Source organism: Pelecanus crispus, chromosome 3 (assembly GCF_030463565.1).
Source record: "Pelecanus crispus isolate bPelCri1 chromosome 3, bPelCri1.pri, whole genome shotgun sequence".
NCBI lineage: Eukaryota > Metazoa > Chordata > Aves > Pelecaniformes > Pelecanidae > Pelecanus > Pelecanus crispus.
Window position 1 is genome coordinate 43,533,338 of NC_134645.1, and position 18,711 is coordinate 43,552,048.

Consider the following 18,711-nt stretch of genomic DNA (forward strand, 5'->3'; position numbering starts at 1 on the left):
TTGGAGGGGTCCATAGCCCTGGGGCATGCTCCAGCTTGCTCACACCCCCCTGCCCTCTTTAGCTTCCCCCACACCCCAAACGGGGCTTGATCTGCAGCCTTGGAAAGTGGCAGGGGCACCAAGCCACCCTTTGCTTTTGCGTAATTACTTCCGTTCACATTTAAACTTTCATTATTCATTTCATTACCTCTTATTAAAGAGTGTTTATCCAATTTATGCCCACACTTTTATGGATGTGTATTTAAATTATAAATTTTTAATATATATAGCATATACACACTAAATAGGCACATATATAAATACATATAGGAAGTGGATCCACAAATAAAGACAAATATTTATAAATAATTGTATCTTCCTTCAGATATATATAACAGTATAGGCTTTTCTGTCTCATATGAATATACTTGAGCACTTCCTCGTCCAAAGGAAAGGGGCAGCCAATCAGAGAGTGCTCCGAGATCACGTAAGTAGGACAGTCTCAGAAATAAAATGGCAAAGAGCCAGTCAGAGAGCAGTATGAAAAGAGCTGAGGCCTGGCCTTGTGCTACAAGGAGGCTGCCACTGCTGTGGCGGGAGGGGGCTTCCTGTACTGAGGTACCGCGGGGTACAGGGAAAAGGATCAGGTCCTTCCAATAAATGTTTGCAGCACTAACTGTCACCTCTTTATAAAGGTGCCTGTTCACTCTTTGAACCTTACTTTATTCGTAGCTCTAACAACCTTTGATGGCAAAGAATTTCACAACCTAATTATACAGACATTCAAAGCTATATTCACGATAAATTGAGAGCAGGCATACCCTAAATTGCGTTAAGATGGTGCTTTGCTCTTGTATTGTGACAGGAAAAGAACAGCCTTCATTATAAGCTTTTCCAGGACATCCTTCCATCGTTTCTTCTGTTACCCTCTGATTCAAGATAAGCAGTGCCAGCCTCTTCAGTTCTTTGGTGTTTCTACACCCTTACAACAGCACAAGGAGGACAAAAAGTCCGACTGGATATTACAATTCAAATAGTCTTTGGTTTATACTTACAATTCCTCTTAACCTTACTAATAGTGTCAAGACTCCATCATATTCCTGGTGGGGTTTTTTGTTTTGTTTTTTTTTTTGTGTATGCCAGCTTAGAAAATCAATCAGATTATTAGCTCACCATTTCCAGTCTGCTCCATAGCAAGTATTCCAGCAACTGCACAAAAGATAAGTGAAAACAGTTTTCCTTTCAAAACAGAAGGTTTTTACCATAGGAAAGAAAAAAACTCAAACCCCCTCAAGTTTTAGGTTGTGTTTACCATGGCAGTATTTTCAAGCACCAGCCACAGAAGCAAAACAGTAGTGTTTCTCATTTTAATTGCATAAAACCAACATGAATAAATTTTATCAAGCCTGTAAGTATACAGAGGTGTATTTTTTTTTAATACTTTTTGTATACTTTTATTTTCAAAAGGAAAAGTGAGCCTACAGTTTCAAGCCAAATAAAAAGGACAAGGCTAAAAGTGGAAGAAGAGGCAGAAGAATGCGTGGGCTTTTACTTTTAAAAAAGTATCTGGAAGACAAATGAAGGACATACAAGGAGAGCTAACAGCCAGAGTGGCTGCTGATGCCCTTGAATTTGGAACAGCGTTTGAGAAACCAAGTCTTTTATCCCTCACTTAACGTGTGGTGAAAGAGTCCAAAGCAGAGCACTCCGTCAGATGTACTCTGGGGCGTTTGAAGCTTAGTAGCCATATTTTTCATTGAGATGAGTCTTGCCATCACCACTTTGACCTAATGGACAAAGAGAAAGAGTTGGATTATTTCGCCCCCGCCTCCATCCAAGATAAATGTGTATCCAAGTATGAAATAGTCTCTAGGCAACACCAGTCAGACAAGCACAAAGAGTATAAAAAGTCAGACCGGATATTACAATTCAAATTGTCTTTTGATTTATACTTAAAATTCCTCTTAACCTTACTAATAGTGGCAAGATTCCATCATATTCCTGGTGTTTTTTTTGTTTTGTTTTGGCTTTTGGTGTATGCCAGCTTAGAAGATAAATCAGATCATTAGCAGGCAGAGACAGAAAAAGGAGCTCCCTCTTATGGACACAGCTCGCTTGTCTATCCCAGATGAGACCTCTTCTTCAGAGTTACTGAATCAGGTATTTTGTTCCAGTGGATTCACATGCCAGAGAAATGCAGCCTTTTCATTGAACGATGATTCACCAGATTAGAGTTTTCTTCAGTGAAATTTATTCTCATTTTTCTTATTCCCTTTGGAGCCTACCTATATTATAAGCCTGCAACAGCCTTATAAAAGTTACAGTAATGAATCTACCAAATGAAGGCTAAGCTTTGAACTTACTATGAAAACCTCAATGCATGAAAATAAATTTTCCATTTTAGAGAAACTGAAAATTCATTACACTGTTTAAGAATAACCTCACTTAGCTAAAAACACTCTGGAACTAAAGTAAAAAAATTGTTCAACTTTAACATATATTGGACAAGGACACTCTGACTACTTATTAGGTAGATTCTTGAGTTATAGGACTAAAAATGGTAAGGAAGTCGTTGATACCTGCAGGAGGAATCCATATGCAGTAGTCTGGGTCATCGTCTGGGTACTGTGAGGAAAAAAAAGGCTGTTGGACCTGCAAAAGGAGAAAAGATTTTTAAGGTGCTGCACCCCTCCAGCAATGTGTCACAGCCACTAAATCTCTCATTAATTCAGAGACAAATAATGAAAGGTGAGTGTTACGTCTACAAGAGTCAGGGATGAAAACAGTAATACAGAGGAAAGAAGAAATATCAAACCCTCAAATAGATCCAGTTTATTCCCAGTAGAGTCATAGAATAATAGAAATGCTGGTTAGATGGGACCTCTGGAGGTCATCCAGTCCAGTCTCCCCCACAAAACAGAACCCATTGCCAACTGTCCGCTTCTGGACTGTTTAATCTTGTCATTCTAATGTTTGGTAGTGTCATTCGACACAGAATTTCTTTATGCAGGAAAAAGCTTTAGAGTAGAATTTTCAAGAAGTGCTTTACTAATTTCAATGTGCAGTCCTACTGAAAACTTTGGATTTAAGGTGACTTTCAAACTGGAATATATAAAAGTTTAGCTGTTATGTAAGGATAACTTAGTTTTTCAAAAGAAAAGAAAACCCAATTTCTTCAGGCCTCACTGGCATCACTGAAATGTTTAAAGCAAACCAAAACAGATCACTTGCAATTCAAATGTTGACACAGCAATGTCTTTTTGTCCCTAGACTTTTAAGTTTTGCCATATCAGCATCATTTTCTCAACAACTTTTGTTTTCAACAACTGCAGGTAGCTATCAAAAAAAATTCATGCAACTGTAGAGTGCAAGACTTCAGAGCTCAAAATGTAGCCAAGTTACTCAGCGCTGATTTGCATTACTCTGTAGTATCATGACACAGTCTTCAGTTATGCAGTTGAAGCAATTTTTCATTCCCTCAAAAACTTTCCTTCCCCAAATTAACCTCTAAAACAGTTCTTTTGGAAGACTAATGTTTTCCAAAACATTAGACTACAGAGTTGAACAGTATTTAAATATGGCTTATGAACAGTCACTTTAAAATTGTTTTTCCAATTTTATATGATTCAAAGTTATTCCTCAAATATTAAAAGGGGGGGGAAGCTGACTTCTGGTTGATATTTTCCATGCAAGATCTGAGCCCAAAGGCAGAGACAGCATGTGGAAAAAGTGATTTGTGATGGGAGAGAGAATACAGCTAAGCCATCTGGCATTTGGAGAATGCTCACTGTTAGTGGACTGTGTGCTGATGAGAGGTGCTGACTTGACTGCCTCAGCATGAGAAGCTGCCTTGTTCTCCCATATTCATAGAAACGGTATAATTTGGGCTTTAACAGCATAAATTTACTCTTGCTTTCTTTATCAACATGCTTTATAGGCCAGCAACAAAGGACAATTCTAAAGGCTATGCCTGCCCAATCCTTGGGTCCTTTGCCAGGACTAACAAGGCGGCAGTTAGCACACACAGGCTGCAGGGACTTAAGTTTTTTTTTCAGTGGTGCAGGGCTAAAATTAGATGGCCACCACAAAGAAATTGTCATAATGGTCAGAACTCATGGCCCACCAAGTATAGTAATCGTCTTTGATGGCAGTCAGCAGAAGAGAGGGATGCACTCTAAAGGGAAGAGCCTCACAATAATCATTAGGCTAAGAGCATGCTGTCAGAGAAGTTCCTTCCCAGCTCCAGGAAGGCAACAATTGCCTGCATCCCAAAATGTGCAAGGCTCACATACTTCACATTTTAATATAAAACTTAAGCACAGGAGGAACATTTGGTACATCTACTCAAATTTAGTAATAATTTGGTTGCAAAAGACAATAATCTTAGACTCATCTCTTTCCACATCTTACAGGGAAGGGTGAGGTTTGATAATGGCAATACAGACTAGCTACAACTTTAGTACAGCATGTTCTGTGTCAGTCAATACATGCTTCCCAAGCTACTCTCCAAGGAAAGTTTTGCAATGCCATTCCAAAGCTCAGAGGGCACCTACGTTCTACAACACTTGTGATACAGGAGAAGCAGCAATTAGCAGAGGCTAACTGCCAAGTGAAAAGGTAAAAAAAAAAAAAATTGTCATTTAATTTGGAGCCTCTACCACGCTTGAAATGCTGTGCTCTACCTTTTCATTGAAGACGCCAAAATCTGTGTCTAATGGCAGCGTGTGGTTCTACATTTGGGTCTTAGTCAGCAGACGAGCACTATTATCACCAAGTCATACTCAATCAAATTGTTACTATTTCAGTAAAAAAGAGCCTACTAAATGATTTCCTGAAACTTTTAAGCTGCAAGAGTCATGGTATCATAACTGACCTTGCTCGAGCTATTGATTTTCTTAACTTTCTCAGATGACTCTTCAGGTTCCTTATATACTGCCTCAGATGCTGGGAAGAAAGAAGATTTGTTTTATGACACATCACAAATGACCAATTCTATCAGAAATAAGCTTATAGGAAGTTCACAAGAAAATGGATACATCCAAAGGGAAATCCAAGACAGCTCACTGCAACAAAATTCATACTTAAGACTGCTGAACATCTTTTTGTTTTTCATAGATTTATTAACTTATGTTTAATACACTGTCAGTCACCTACCTGAATGCAGTTTAATAAGGTCCTCTATTTGGGATTCTGTAACACACTTTAGTTAATGGCAGATGTTTATTTTCTAAAAGATATTCTCTATCTGTAATCACTGCAGTGATTGATTTAGAAGGAGACAGGAGGAAATGCACAGGACCAACACAGGTTTGTTTGTTTTTTTTGTTTTTTTTAAAATAACTTTACAGTAACATAGGTGAGGGGAATACAGAAAAGATAGAAGTATGCCTTGTTTTTCTGCCACTTAATCTGTGAAATATCGAGACTCTGAAGACAGGACGACATTCTTAACAGTCTGAGGTATGAAAAAATAGAAAATTCATACAGATGTCCATGTTCAGTACAAACAGTCTTAATTTTGAGGAACTGATATTTTTTTGGTGTACATGTAGAGGGGTCGTCTGGGTCATTTATAAAATGCTACATAATATTAGCTAATAATTTGTTAAAAAGTTCTGTCCTTCTGTAGTGTTAAGAGCTACTGCAAGACAATAAAGGGGGGGGGGAAAGCATTACGTTTATGCTCCTAAATTAAAATAATTTTTCTTCTCTTCTCATGCTATTTTTTTAAAACAAAGGATCTCAAAGCAGTTAATGACTACGAAAAGCAAGGAGAACTGAAACATAGCTGAAGTGACCTGTCTTCCCCACACACTTACCACTTCCCAAGCAAACACAATCCTTCATTTCAATTCTAGATTCTTTAGGCTCTAGATCAGGCTTAGTTTCCTTCTACTGACAGAAGACAGTAAGTCCTGTAAACAGTTTCTAAACCCATATGCTACTGTACAGTAAGTACTAAATTGTAAGTCTAAATTGTACCGCTCACCTTGAGATTTCTCTTGTGAGGCTACCATCTGAGATTTATTCCTTATTATCTTTGGCTCAGGCAGAAAATGAACCCCTGCTAAAAAAACCAAAAAAGAGCTTGGTCAGCACTCCACAGTAACTCTGATGAGCACTAGCATCTCTGAGACAAAAGTACACAAGGGAACTCTTAGCTACATTTGTCTCAGGAAGAACTCTTCTCTCAAAAGTCCTCCAAATGATTTCATCCACCAAGTCCATCGCAATACAATATTAAAAAAAAAACCAACTTGTGACCAGTTAAAACATACTTTTCAAGAGCAACCTGTCCAGCATTAAGACAGAAAGTTAGAATTAGGTTTCTGTCAACCACATTATTTACTGAGAAACAACATTACTGAGTTTTCAAATGCATCAAGCTGATACAGAAAAGGAGGGATTGGAGATAAACCACACAGATACAAGTTAGATACCTCTCCATTACCACTTTTAAAATTGTTTTTCCTCCTTACAAACAGATCTGAAGCTTTACACAGACATTTGTTTTCTTATTAAGTCACTCTCCCTGCCAACACCACATTGTGGCTGTTTTCATATGGACACTCAATCTAATGAAAGCAGGGCTTACCAAAATAGGACCTTTCTTGAGTCCAGATTTCTTATATTTCACCAAAAGCATGAAAAACTGACTGGCAAGCAGACTTTCAGCTGAAACCATGTAAAACTCAGCTGTTGGCACACAGACACTGGACTCATGGCAAAAGTCTATGGAAAAGAAATCTGCTGGAGAACCTGGGACTCAAACCTTAGGAGATTCACATAGCTCTGAAAAATTCAGCAGTAACAGACTCAGTTTCATTACTGGAAAAATCAAAACCAATGCTTTACCATCCTGAAGGGATTCTAGATTCTTGTTATTGCAAGGAGAGCCATTGGGAGCATTAGTTTCTTTTCCTGTTTGTTCCTCTGTTGTCATTTTCATTTCCAGGTTTGATGCTCTGCTGTTTATTGCCTCTACTTCTTGCTCCTCTTCCATTTCTTCCTCTTCTTCCTCTTCCTCCTCCTCTGGTCCATCATCTTTCATTTTTAACAAGCTTTCAGGGATGTCTGGACGCTTAACAGGCAACTTCTACGGGAGAAAGACTTGTGCATCAGTGCTAAGATAAATGGAGCTAGATGTCACAGATATTCATTACACCACACATATTACTGTCATAGAGACAGCTGGTAAGGAAACACTCTCAGGATGAAGAATAGTTAGGTTTTAAGGAAAAGTTATTAGTAGAGATGGAAGATGGAAAAAATGTGTCCAGACCATAGACAAGTTGTGCAGTCTTTTTATACAAGAGACGCTGGAAACTGAATCCATCTTGCATATGGTCTTAGCTATAAGATCAAGAAAAACAGAAGTAAGTAAAAGGACCAGCTGCTGAGGTACAGCAGTAGTTCTGCCTGATGTCCCCAGACCGCCTCTTTCGACTGCAGATGTACCCCAGGAGACTGGCTATGCAAGGGCACAGAATGGCAACTGCTGGCAGCAAACAACATCCAACAGCCACTGCTTGCTGCCTTGTGCACCTCCCACTGCCGCAGGCTTGTGCCTCTGCTGTTTCATGCATGCTGTTTCCATGCATGTGAGAAGACACAGCTGCCATGTACAGTCGTCATAGCCTGAGAAGGTGTCTGAGAAATAGCCTCTGACTTGCAGCACTTACAAGTCCAACTTACCCCTAGGCTTCCAGTTTTCAGCTTGAATTTGCTCCCCCCTTTCATTGCACCAAAGAGAGGCAGGGTAATCTTTTTAGGCTTGCTCACTGCTTCCAGACTATAACTCCCGCTCCTAATAAAAATTAGATACAAAGGAAAATGGTGTACAAAGTATCAAATGAGTCTTATATTTACAAACGCAAAAAGCCTGCAAATTAGAAGTGGAGATATAAAAATCCCTTTATTTCTCTCTCACTTGCAGCATCCAAGAAAAAAATCTGTATCACCCAGACTCCCTGAAATTCAATTGCACACACATACTTACATACGTATATATAAAAACACAGTCGGAGTCCAAACCTGAATTTAAGCAAATTAATTAAGTAATTAAACCTCTAATCAAATTGCCACTAGAAAATGAAGAACCCAGCACACACCCTCTTGAATTGCAGTAGCGCTGCTAGGCAGTAGTTGAAACAGCCACTACACTTGACTTCCAGGTACATTTCATGGAGTGAAAGTGGTTTTCATGTCGTACATAATACAAAATTCTTCAGTTCTTTTGGAAGCAGGTTGAGAAAAAGAATTAAAAAGACAGATACCATGCTTCCAGTCCCTTCCTCCTCTCCTCCTCCTGTAACCTGTAATTTAAGGTAACTCCCTAAACACACTGAGTATGTTTAGAGAGGAGACATTGTTTTATTCTGCACAGGGTGCAAGGTGGAGTATTTCCAGAAATCAAGCATGCCTACTGAAGTTCATTTTGACATTTATACATGACAGTTAACACACTACGCCTATCTAATACATAATCATTGAACTGACTGAGCATCCTCTTCTTCCATTGGTCTGCATCTTTTCCACTTAATTTTAAAGCTATAGTGTGATTTTAATTCACTACGCATACTCAAAAGGAGTGTGTGTGTGGGTAGTCCTTTTGTTCCTCAATTGAGTTGGTGGTCGCAATCTCCCCTGCCGGAATTACCTTTCCTCTAGTTACCATGCTTCTGCAATCGCCCAATTTCTCAGCAGCATCTGGGGCAAGATGCTCCCTTTTACCACTGCTGACCTCACATTGTAGCCTTCCCTTATCTTTCCAACCTTCTTTGCAGCAGGATATTTCCTTGTCAGTTCTTGAAGTTCTACAGATTTGTATTCTTTTGAGGAGGTACTCATTAGTGAGGCATGCGTTGCTAATATCCTCTTATCTGGCCTAAGCATTATTTACTACCTTGATTATTCTAAAATTCTCATGCGTTAGTTTCCACTCCTAACTGTGATCCTTTCTTAACTACTACTAACTTCTGCACTATTTCCATTTCCTCTAAGACAAATATATACGTTTGAGGTAACACTCCCAGTGTGGGCTTATCTTACTGCAGTGTTGTGGTGCATCTGCCTCAACCATCGATGCTGCAACAGCCAAAAGGCACAGCAGCTCTGCAGAGAGATGAGCCGGGTAGTTTGGAAGGCTGTCCTGCTTTTGTGTTTGGAAACCTGCCTATTTACTGGGCTTGCACAACTGCCCAGGGATAACAACAATGGTAAAAGTAATTGTTTTACACTTTAGCCAAGACTTACTGGGGCTTCAGCTCAGGCAGTTCTGCAGGCTTGACAAGCTTTATTAACCCTTTCAGTCTCTGTTGCTCTTTCTTCAGTTCAAACGACCGCAAGTGAAGCTTCTTTCGTGCCACACTGTCTAAGGTGCATCCTGATTTTATTTCAGTCATGAATTCATCCAAGGAATCTTGAGCTGCTGGCTGGGGCTGGACTAGGCAAGATAAAGGGAAGATACATATTGTTACGGGTGGGGAAATGAGAGCTGTACTCATCAAGTCCTACCTTTAGAGAATAAGCTACATAGGAACAACTATCCCCTCCTCAAGTTTTTGTTGAACGGTGAAATAATGGAGGTTGTTAGCCCTGGAAAGATGAAAGCATTTCTCCTAACAAAAGCCTGAGAGTAAACTTTAGTCCACTTACATAACAAAGCCTCTCTTAAAATTGAATGTTTCTCTATGAGTAAGTGTCTCTAAGGTTGTTCATCTCACTTCAAGATCTGCTGTCCCTAAAGAAGTGGTTTATGGGTTCTTTTTGTAGTCACAGACTAAAATAAACACAGCTACAAAGAATCCCACACCACTGCATCAGGAATCCCATTTTGACTTTCCTGGAATGTTTATGTAGTAACATTTACAAAGCTCGAAATGAATCAAGACATACCGCTGCCTACTACCCCTGGATGACTGAGTGCATACAAGAATAGTGTCATATGTTAGGCCAATAGTACAAAATTTACCTTTGTTTTGACTGGATTTTCTAACAAGAAAACACTGCTCTGTTCTTGAAAAAGAGTAACAGTCTTTCTGCTCCACCTGATTTCAAATATTAATAATTCTATACATATTTGACTAATTAGAATAAAACTCAGGAGGAAAAACTAAAGCTCTAATGACTAAGAAAAATAAATACAGAATTCTAACATGTGGATTTCAAATAACCAAACAAAAAAACCCCAGGAAAACTCCTTTCTTGGGCTTGAACAATGCTTCAGAAGTTTTTATATGGTGTTCAAAAATAACTTGGAGGCAAACAAAGAATTGTTGCTAGAATTTTAAGAAGCCTTTTGACAGGTAGTCTTCTGCCTTTTAATATTATATGAAAAGTGGCAAATCCAATATTTATTTGCTGCATTATAAGCATTTATGTATATATGCACAAATGTAATTAAGTGACCAATGAGTTATTTTCAGTTCAGCTTGAGCTAATTAAGTACCACTTGAAATTTTAAATGTGTACAAATAAAATAAGTTATTGTTAAGAGTACGTATTCAAGCAGTTTTACGTGACAAATATTTAGAGAAAAGTCTAATAAGACTCATGTTTACAAATGGACTCAACTGAAATGGATATTTCTGATCTAGAACAAAACACAGTTTACAATTTGCAAATATATGAAAGCCGCAACAGTAACTGTTCAAAGATATACAGAATTAAGAGGCTTCAAAAGATAAACAGTTGTAGCATCCACCTCCACACAAATACAAATGATGACAAAAGATGTCATAAAAGAAACTCAGATGAAAATACACTTCTTTTTCCTCATAACTATTTATATGAACCAAGACAAAAATCATCAATGAAAAGGTATTATTAACAAACACTCTGAAACTCCTAGCAGGCAGGAGCTGAGCAGAATGATCATTTAATTTAAACAACAAATTTCAAAGATATGGTTTACTGTCTAGTCAGATAATTCAGAACAATTAAAATTATAGTTCCACAGCTTGCTTCTTTAGCTGTGGAACAGTGCAAATGCTTCAGTCAGTAAGTGACCTTCAGTGAGTCAGATCACCCCTTCCTGCAAATAGGATTCTCTGCTTGATTCCACCAACAGTGCCGAAGATTAGGTAGTTCAGATTACAGGGTTACTGTTAGCATTCAGTATCTGTTGCAACAGTTTTCTACCCTATTGAAGAAAAATCTGGCATTGCTAGGAGGTGAATCAATCATGGCTACTGTACTTTATATTTCAGTGAAAAAAGCTATAGGGCTATTTACTGCACCATCAACTTATTGATAATTTTCTTCTGAACAGGCAACCAAAGATGAGACTGAAGAGCTCCGATGTATTTGATTTTCATTCAGCTGCATCGGTGAATGAGAGATACCAAGTCAGTCCATCAGTAATCAGTTCTGAAGAACTCCAGAGAACAATTTATGAACTTCTACTGTGATGTTTTAGACAACCACTTAATTTCTCCAAGTGCTTGGTAAGAGATGTTGCAATTAAGCCTGTCACTCACTCATTGGTCTCTCTACACTCTTGCCCTTAGGCTACAAATAATCATTTAGAGCAAGAAGTGTGTTAAGGTTTCAGAACTGTATGTAATGCAGCAGCTTTGCTAGACAGCTCATGACAGTGGTAATAATCACCTTGATCAATATGCATGCTCCTGGCTTACACTTATACTCAACATCTGTAATTAACCTGAAGCATCCAAAGAAATAAGAGAAAACACAAATATCTAGAACACACACGCACAAAGTAACTGATGATGCAATATTTGCTATGTTTTATCCTGGCCTAGTTCTAGGAAATTCCCATCCAATACTGAATTACTCTGTATTGCAATAAGTGCTGACACTGCAATTTTTCCAAGGCTCTAAACTATCTGTGTAACAAGTTACAATTTACCAAAGCATGAATCAGAATTATATGGTGTTAGTAGAAGTTAACTGATTTTTCCTTCTCCCAGCCTCTCCTACAATATGATTTAGTAAGCTTGTTGAGAAATGGTATCAGCAGAAACAAAGGCATCGTAACATATAAAATTTCGGAATTACATGTCTTGGACAATATAAAGCATTAGCTTCTCTTGCTAGTCAATTGTTAACTACTTATCAGAACAGTCACGCCAAAAACAATTCCTTCAAACACACTGAACCAACCCATCAGTTAGAATGCTCAGTGGAACAGTACTGTTTGCTGAACAGTGACCTGGTATAATCAATCACTAACAAAAATGTTGATACAAATGAGTTTTGGTGTGGAGCTGAATTACTACAAAGAAACATACCCATATAATGCACAAAAGATAGCCCAGCTGTCAGATTGCTGCTAGGCTTCTTGGAAAGAAACTCTTCTGACAAACTGACACTGCAACCTTTATTAACGCCAACTCTGTTAAAAAGGTTCTTGTATGAAGAACCAGCCTAGACACATTTCCTTCATGGTTTCCTTTTATTCTGCAAGACATCATCAGTAACAGAAAGCAGAATGCAGCTATTTGTATAGTATGCTTTTAAATCTAACTCACTACGAAATACAATCACCACTTTGGAAAGGCTCTGCCTTGGTACGCAAAGGCATAATCCTAGAACCGGAATGGCACCCTCATAAGCTAGCAAGTTCACTGAACATACAGGCTAAGCATCAGCTGCTTCGACTCCACATTTCTCTTTTCAAGGTGCATTTACAATGAGAGATGTGAAATAAAAGATACTGTCTTTTCTGTCAGTTGTTTGCTCTTCCCTTATAAATGGTTTTGGAGGGAGTGGAAAAAAGTGTTCCTCAAACTGGGTCAGTTTCATTAATATGGGCAGATAAACAGTAATAATGCTCACCCTCTTAAACTCCAGGAGCTTGCACACTCACCTCCTCACCTTAACTTAGCTGTTGCTTGCTTTGGAAAAAGCTGCATTTGTTAGCAAGTGACTATACACACAGAGTACATAAACTACTGGATGAAGAGCGTAAGAATCCTTTCCAGCGAACTCAGCTGCAGATCTTCCTACCCCTTTGTGAAAAGTGGACACACACAAAAAAAAGCACTTAAACCAGAAATCCATAAGATATATTTTCATCTGTTTATTGTTCTTTATGGAAAGCACTACGATCAAATAAACTTGCCTTACCTTTCCCTGAAGCCTTCAGCTTCTCCGTTATCTCAGAAAGCTCATTTTCAGCTTCATTTAGCTTTGTGACCTACAAAAGAACAACATGCTTAGATCTTTTTATCTTCTTAAAATCCTCTTTTAAGAGTTACTCAAATATCCTACCAAATTACCTCCATTTTTCTACTTCTGATCTTTGACCAGGAGTTTGTGGGCTGAAAAAATTATAGTCTAGATTGTTCCTAAAAAACTTATCAGTCCTTTCACATACTGTTCATACAATTTTCTTTTTGAAACACAAAAATATGTATAATGCTTCTGAAGTAGTGCTATACCACCACTGTGATGCCCCAACCCTCCCTATCCCTGCTCCCCTACACTCTATTGTCTGTGTAGGACTTTTAGTTGTCATACGCCTGTCAGTCCATTCTTATTATTTGAAGACTTATTCTTTGAAGAAGAATAAGATCCTTCTTTGGGATGTGCCCTGTGTACTTGAAAGCTCGCAACTATTTTTAGGATGCTTTAAAACTATTTTAAAAGTATCCTGTTCTGGTATTTCATTTACCCACTGTCATGAACCACCGAGTAGAAGGCAATACTACACAGACAAAGGCAAGGTAGTATGCTTCCACTAGAATAAAGTGAGCAATATTTTCAGGTATTTATAGATATTGGCGACAAATCAAAAAAACCACTATTTTATTCTAACTTGGCCATAATACATGCATGAGAGAACAAGCCTGATTCTTCTTACCAGGGAGTCATAAGTCTCTGGTTTTTCTTCTATTTTACCAGCTTTTTTCATTCTATTCAGTCGCTTCTTTTCTACAGCACCAGTTCGATCAAGAAAGGTGTCATCATCACTGTCATAAAAATCCTCATCTTCCCAGTTCTTTGATTTCCTTTTTCGGGATACTAGGAAAGGTAAGGGAGAAGGCAAGAAACAAAATGATTTGCATACCATTGATCAATAAAAGAAATGCAAGACAGCCATCTCAAATCCCTAATTTAGGGCTTTTAGAACAATCACAGCATTTGACTAGTTATTCACCTGCTTCTTGCCTCAGTACTCCCCGAGCATCAAGTAGCCTGCAAGCTTCTAGTGCGCACTGTATCATTGCTTCCTTCTTCTTTCCAGAATGGAGAACCTCTGCCACCAGCTGCTTCCCTGATGCATCATCCACAGGCAACCTGTTCAGTTTGAAGGACCAGAGAACAGCTCAGATACAAACGGCTTTTCACAGATGCTACTGAGATATTTTATTCATAATGTTGGCATTGTTCTCTCCATTTCACTCTAGTCTTTTTTTGTGGGTTAACTATTTCCACTTTTTATTTTATACAGTACCAATCAAACACAAGGATGGATTTCCTAAAGCATGCCAGAAAATTTTTATTTCACTAGTCCAAACAAGAATTCTTCCTATATTCATTCCACTGCAAATACAAGAAGTTAGAAGGTTAAATGTCAATTCCTAAATCATTTTAAGCACCAATATCTTGCATCCATGCAACACCAGTAACAAATATTTTCCATGCTGAAACAAAGGTTTCTTAAGTAGCACAATCATTGCAATGGTGTACCTATCCATTTGAGGCCTATCCTGTTGACTTAATTTCCACCTCACCTTCTCCTGTCTTATAAAAGAATGATGTTAGTGGCCTCTTGCAGGAGCCCATCAAAAACTGCCTTATACCATGAAAGAACTGAAATTGGGTACACAGCAGAATGAATGATTTTTTTTCTCTCTCTCTCATTAGGAATTGAAAGAGATTGTTTCCGAGTTTCTTCTTTTGTATTTCAATTTCACATATTTCTCAAAACAAGGGGAACTGAAAGAACCTAGACTCTTGCTTTCCCGATTTTCACCTCTAAGGAAAACCAGATGCTGCCAGACCAGACAGGAACGTAGACACTGAACTAGGCACTGATCCTTGAACTTCTGTCTGTCTCAGTATCAGTGCTTAGGTCTAATTCCAGCTGGCCTCCTTGCCAAGTGTGACAAAACAAGTAATTCCTTCAGCTTTTGTTTGTGAATTCAATTAAGTCAGCTTCTATGTACAAAAGTGAATGGAGACATACATACTTGATCCTGCATAGCCAGCTATTGTGCCCACGATCATCATATTCATACTCTAACTCTTCTCCTAGAGAGAAAAAGAAAGTTGATGTAGTAACCAAAATTGAAATAAGCAGGAATAATCTTTACAGCAAAGAATATAATGGTTAAACAAAAGAGGTAAAATGCCCTTTTACATATCAAAGGACTGAATTTGCCGCCTTTTTTTTTTAAGCCATGGGATCTTCAGTCAGTATTATGCTCATTTGGTTGTTTTTCACAATCAAGGCTTTTTGAGATTAAAAAAATCTGTAAGTGGCCGGTTCAAGTATATGTAGTTCAAAGAAAAAACAATCTTGCCTCTGTATGTGTTAAAGTAAACGACATTGAAGTAATGACAATTTGCAATCTCGATTCACAGACATTGTCTTGAAGATTAATTTTTTACTTTAGCAAATATATGAGTCATCTGTAAGTTTTGCTAGCAGCCACTGAAAGTCTAGACCAATTCATTATTGCCTTTTGTCCTTTTATACTTTCCAATTCTATCTCACAATCAGACTGAACAGTCTGGAATTCGATCGGTTTGGATTTTTCAGCATAGCTTCAAAGCATGGGCACAGTTTGAGTGTCATTCCAGAGGAATACGAGGTGCTCTCTGTAACTCCCAGCTCAGAAATTAGTAACCAAGTCTCAGATATACAATGGTGAGCTACGTTTTAATTAAAAAAAAAAAACAACAAACCCCCCAAAAAACAACAAACTAAACCACTACCACCCCCCCCCAAAACTTGACCAAACAACTTACCTACAATGTAATAGAAAAGTTTAGCTCCCACACCTTAATTCCCAAAGAAAAGCATGAGCACAAATGTCATACTTTGCTAAACAGAAACAATTACATTTAATTAACAAAAACAAACAAAAAAAAGTACCTTCTCTGTCAAAAAAGCCCTGTAAGGCCTTCCTAGGATCTTTCATATAGAAGGCATCTTGTATATCCTGAAAATCAATAGCAATAGGGTTTTCTTCAACCTCATCCTCCTCAGCATCCTCCCCTAGAAGGCGGCATACAAAGTGCAAAAAAAATGGTGAAACTTAGAAAGAGAACACCAGTATATTTCAACTTTTGATAGTGCGAAAGAAGTAGCAGCTACATCATCCTAAAATTATTTCCCGTAACTCAAATATTATTTCTGCATCCAATCAAAAAAAAACCCCACCTGCTTTTTTTTGCTATTAGTTATCATAAGATACAGTTTTGTAGATGAATGTCACTGCAGTTTCAGCACTTTCAAGGGTTTATTTGCTTATACATTTCCATTCAAAAAACTAACTCATTTTGTACTGGAAAACTCATTATTTCCAATTTATCTAGCTTTAAGATGTAAACTTCTTGTTTAAACTTAAAGACAACTATACTTCATAGAAGTCTCAAGCAATTAAATTTCACCTTTCGGGCAAAAGGGTGGACATCATCACAGGAACAAAACATATAGCATTAACCTAAACTCTTGGTCTCATAGCTTTTTATAGGTGCAGGCAAATTACCTTCTCTCTTTTTAAAAGAGCTCTAGCACACTTCTCACCAGATATAAGCTTGCCTTGTCACAGCACTCTTCTTTTTAAAAATAGAAAGATTAATCTGTACTCAAGAACTTCCACTGGATTGGGACACTTGACACGCAGCTGGAATTTCAACCCTAGTATTCACTGAAAACTGGCTTAAAGACCTTCCAAGCTGTATCAGCTGATTTATACATCATCACTTACCCATTCCCCACGAGCAGCTCATAACACTGTTCTGACTCCTCTCACTTCTCTCCTCTTTTTCATCTTCCTCATCAGAGTCCTCTCCCAACATTGTCTTTTCTAATTTTGCTTGCTGCTGTTTACGCAGTGCCTTCAGTTGAGTCACAGTTAGTTCCGACTCAGACTCCTGGTCCTCTTTGGGTCCCTATGTCACAAACAGTAACTTAGCAGAAGTGTTTTTTAAAAGAAAAAAAAAAAAGTATTTTCAACAGAAATGCAGATTATGCACAATAACATACATTATACATTATGCACAATAACGTACATTATACATTATACGTTATTGTAAATATTTATGTCATAAAATCATTATAGTGCTCTTCAAGAAGTGGAATTAGACCATTTGTTACGGTTTGCATCCCCAAGTATATTAGTTGTAATGCCCTTTCCAAACGGGGGGGGGGGGGGGGAGGGGAGCATTATTGTGCACTTGCAGTCAGATCAATCTGAAATATAACTGTATTTTAAAGGCAGAAGGTAAACATTTCCTTCAGTGCCACACAGAAGAATTTGAGGAACGAGCAGCTTCTGAAGTGCGCATAGGGCACGCAAAGCGCTCTCTAAGTTCCTACTGATAAAAGCTCCCCTCGTTCACAAAGAAATATTGGTGCTTTACTTTCCTGACATATCATACTGCTGGAGACTTTCCTGATACATCACACTGTTGGAGAGAAATGCCTTTCGCACTTGCTGCGCACCAGCAGAAGCTGCCATGCCTGTTGTCAGGCTGAGCCCCCGGCAGAGCTGCCCTGTGCCCAGCGCACCCAGATGACGCAGCGGCGGGGGGACCCCACGGCCCAGCTCTGTCCTTCAGCCCCAGCCCTCACCACAGAGCTGGCAGCGGACACCTACCGCTGGCTACTTTTCCCCAGTAAAACAACCACGGCAGCGCTGGGCTCCTTCCAAAGCATTTAAACCGCCTCACGCCTCAGAAGCGGCTTTCACCCCGCGACGCCAGGGAGGTGTAGATGGAGCCGGGTAAATCCCGAGCGTGGCCCGGGGAGGCCGTCAGCAGACGACTCACCCGACACACGCCCGGGGGGGCCGCCCGGGCCCCGACCCACCTGCAGGAGGAAGAGGCGGGAGCTGCCGCCGAAGCGGAGCCCGTGGCCCACCCGCACCCGGCAGTAGGTGCGGGGCGGCACCCGCGCCTTGTTGAGGAAGGTGCCGTGGGTGCTGCCCAGGTCGTACACGTAGAAGCCGGCGGCATCGGCGTCGTCGGGGGAGCAGCCAGGGCCGCGGTACTGCAGCACGGCGTGGTGCCGCGACACCGAGGGGTGCTCCAGGGCCAGTGCGCAGCCGGGCAGCCGCCCCACCAGGAACCAGCTGCTGCCCTCCAGCCGCACCGAGCCCAGCGCCACGCCACCCTTCAGCACCTCCAGCCCGTAGCCGGCGCCGGCCGGCGGGCGGCTGCCCCACGGCGGCTCCTCGTAGCGCGGCGCCGCCGGCGCGGCGGCGGGGCGGGGGGCCACCGGGCTGGGCCCCGGCTCCTCGCCCTCCGCGGCGCGGGCCGCGGCGGGCAGCGGGCGGCTCGGGCGCTTGAAAGCGGCGGGCTCGGCGGCGGCCGCCTCCGTCTCCATGGCCTCCGCCATCTTCCCGGGTCCGTTCCTAAATAGAGTCCTCCGGGGACGAGCACCGCTGCGGGTGCCGTACCGGAGGCAGGACGCAGCTCCAGGGGTTCGCGCCGCTGCCTCAGCCACGGCCCAGGGTAGCGTAAGGGGTGAGACGGGGAGGGAGGCTGCGGCAGGGAAGACGGGAGCGGCGGCGATCGCTTCCCTCCTCCCGG

General features: G+C 40.3%; 1 protein-coding gene across 1 annotated transcript; it reads right to left on the reverse strand.

Annotated features, from left to right (window-relative positions):
• Window positions 1–1,192: 1,192 nt before the first annotated feature.
• Window positions 1,193–18,517, reverse strand: SLC4A1AP (solute carrier family 4 member 1 adaptor protein). Its single transcript, XM_075707278.1, has 14 exons — window positions 17,990–18,517; window positions 16,887–17,070; window positions 16,049–16,171; window positions 15,141–15,201; window positions 14,105–14,244; window positions 13,808–13,968; window positions 13,072–13,141; window positions 9,235–9,424; window positions 7,675–7,786; window positions 6,835–7,075; window positions 5,969–6,043; window positions 4,853–4,923; window positions 2,559–2,631; window positions 1,193–1,766 (listed from the first exon to the last, which is right to left on the reverse strand). Exons 1-14 carry the CDS (start codon window positions 18,515–18,517, stop codon window positions 1,717–1,719), a joined length of 2,079 nt encoding a protein of 692 aa, XP_075563393.1. The 3' UTR covers window positions 1,193–1,716.
• Window positions 18,518–18,711: the final 194 nt, after the last annotated feature.

What these genes read in the sequence shown, in the direction of transcription:
- SLC4A1AP (XM_075707278.1), bottom strand. Translation starts at nt 18,517, where the DNA reads ATGGCGGAGGCCATGGAGACGGAGGCGGCCGCCGCCGAGCCCGCCGCT. An exon ending in GGGCTTTTTTGACAGAGAAG is followed by an intron (nt 15,202 to 16,048) that starts GTACTTTTTTTT and finishes TTTTCTCTCTAG; the next exon opens with GAGAAGAGTTAGAGTATGAA. An exon ending in TCTAGAATCCCTTCAGGATG is followed by an intron (nt 6,044 to 6,834) that starts GTAAAGCATTGG and finishes TTTTTTTAGCAG; the next exon opens with GGGTTCATTTTCTGCCTGAG.